General features: G+C 34.5%; 1 protein-coding gene across 3 annotated transcripts in view; it reads left to right on the top strand.

Annotated features, from left to right (window-relative positions):
* LOC106874173 (intraflagellar transport protein 81 homolog) overlaps nucleotides 1-2,115 on the top strand; it is a 40,778-nt gene that overhangs the window by 35,355 nt on the left and 3,308 nt on the right. For all 3 annotated transcript variants that reach the window (XM_014921822.2, XM_014921824.2, XM_014921823.2), the window contains exon 13: nucleotides 475-561. In XM_014921822.2, the coding sequence (XP_014777308.1) occupies nucleotides 475-561 (87 nt within the window). The remainder of the gene's footprint in view (nucleotides 1-474; nucleotides 562-2,115) is intronic.

Genomic DNA, 2,115 nt, shown 5'->3' with positions numbered 1-2,115 from the left:
TATATACACATACACACACACACACACACACACACACACACGTACATACAGATACATGCACATAGTTCTTGATTTTTTGTCTGCTGGTTAATGACTATGGACGATAGGGCTATATTTATATGAAATCGCAACATTAAATACCAGTCTTCTTAACCTGCACATAGCCAGGAAACCAGACCAAGTGCTACATAAGGAATACACCTAGATTTTACTAAATACAAATTTATCTTTATATATATATGTGTGCGTGCGTTTGTGCGCACACACACACACACACACACACACATACACATAAACACAAATGAGCCAAATGAAGTAACCCATAGTGACTAGTGTTATGAATATGGACAATAAAGACAAATAAAGGTCTATCAAATAATGTACAAGATAAATTCTTGAAGTTGCCTTCCCTTTGAAAGAGGATTAAATAAATACTTTGTAGCAACTGCAACAATGTGACATTCTATTCTTTAGAATTTGACACAAGAATATGAAGAAAAGAAATCTGCTTATAATATGCAATCAGCAAACCTGGAGACTCAGAGATCTCAGCTTGAAAAAGTAAGTTTATATTTTTTTTAGATATTTATTTTTTTTAAAGAACCTATTTTCTCATGGACGCTGTTGTTACTTCATTTTCAACTAACCTGGAACAAATTTGGTAAGGTTCACATATGTCATATATGAACAATGAGCAGAGCATTTTGATTAAGATTATTCAAGCAATTAATTAGCAAAGACTCCTACAAAAGTTTTAAAATCTAAATATCTACAAGTAGAGGAGATAACCTCAATAAGATAAGTTGATGAACATTTTTAGACAATGTAGTTAATAGAGATTGGAGTAAGTAGAGTTATGTACCTGGATCTGAGACACTATATGATAAACGTAATAAAACTTATGTGAGATGTAGTCCACCACATTATAACAATCTTTATAACCATTGTATTTCATATGTACAGAATCATATTTCTGCCAGGTGGTGGTGGTGGTGGTGGTTGGTGTTATCTAGTTATCTTTTTTTAGATTATTCTCATTGAATAATCCTTATGGAAATTAACATTTTTTAATAGGTTTTTCCTGGATAAAATCAATTTTAAACGTCATATGTCATCATCATCATCATCAATCATCATTTTACATCCACTTTGCATGTTGGTATGGTTTGGATGCTTCATCATGATCCTAGTCCTTATTGGGAGCCACTGCTTCTATGTATCGTTTTGGCTTGGTTTCTATGGTTGGACACCCTTCTTGTTGCCAGCCACTTTACAGTGTGTTCTGGGTGCATTTTCTCATGGCGCCAACTCAAGAGTTTGGTAAATCCTTCACAAGACAGAAGTAAAGAGATTTCGTAGCCTTATGCTTTCTTCACTCATCTGCCATTCATCTTACAGTGGCAAGGTAGATATAATCCTATCACAAAAATGAAAAGGAGTAGGTACCCTGTTATTAAAGCAAGCATAATTTCATAACACAGTATTAAAATATAGATAAGCCTCTTAATTCAACCAATGATAGAATGAGAAAGAGGTGGGACACCCTGTTATCAAACTAACATAATTTCATACCAAAATAAGATGGGGTTGAAATGAGACTACAAATTTCAGCAAGAAAAGGAAGTGGAATAGGGGTGGGTACCGTGTTATTAAAGTCTCATAAATCCATGTCAAAATATAAAGTGTTGATAAGACTTCTGAGCTCTACCAAAGAAGGAAAGAGACGTGAGAGGAGTACCCTGTTCTGAAAGCAACATAATTCCATGTCAGCATTGTGGTTAGAAATTGAAAATTAAGGTACTCTTTTTTTACTTGTTTCAGTCATTTGACTGCGGCCATGCTGGAGCAGCGCCTTTAGTCGAGCAAATCGACCCCGGGACTTATTCTTTGTAAGCCTAGTACTTATTCTATTGGTATCTTTTTGCCGAACCGCTAAGTTACAGGGACACAAACACACCAGCATCGGCTGTCAAGCAATGCTAGGAGGATAAACACATAAACACACACACACACACACACATATATATATATATATATATATGTGTGTGTGTATATATATATATATATATATATGCGAGTAAAAATAAATACAAAAAAGGTGGGTTTTTTTGTATG

This window comes from Octopus bimaculoides, chromosome 7 (genome assembly GCF_001194135.2).
Source record: "Octopus bimaculoides isolate UCB-OBI-ISO-001 chromosome 7, ASM119413v2, whole genome shotgun sequence".
Classification (NCBI taxonomy): domain Eukaryota; kingdom Metazoa; phylum Mollusca; class Cephalopoda; order Octopoda; family Octopodidae; genus Octopus; species Octopus bimaculoides.
This window is presented reverse-complemented; position numbering and strand designations above follow the sequence as displayed.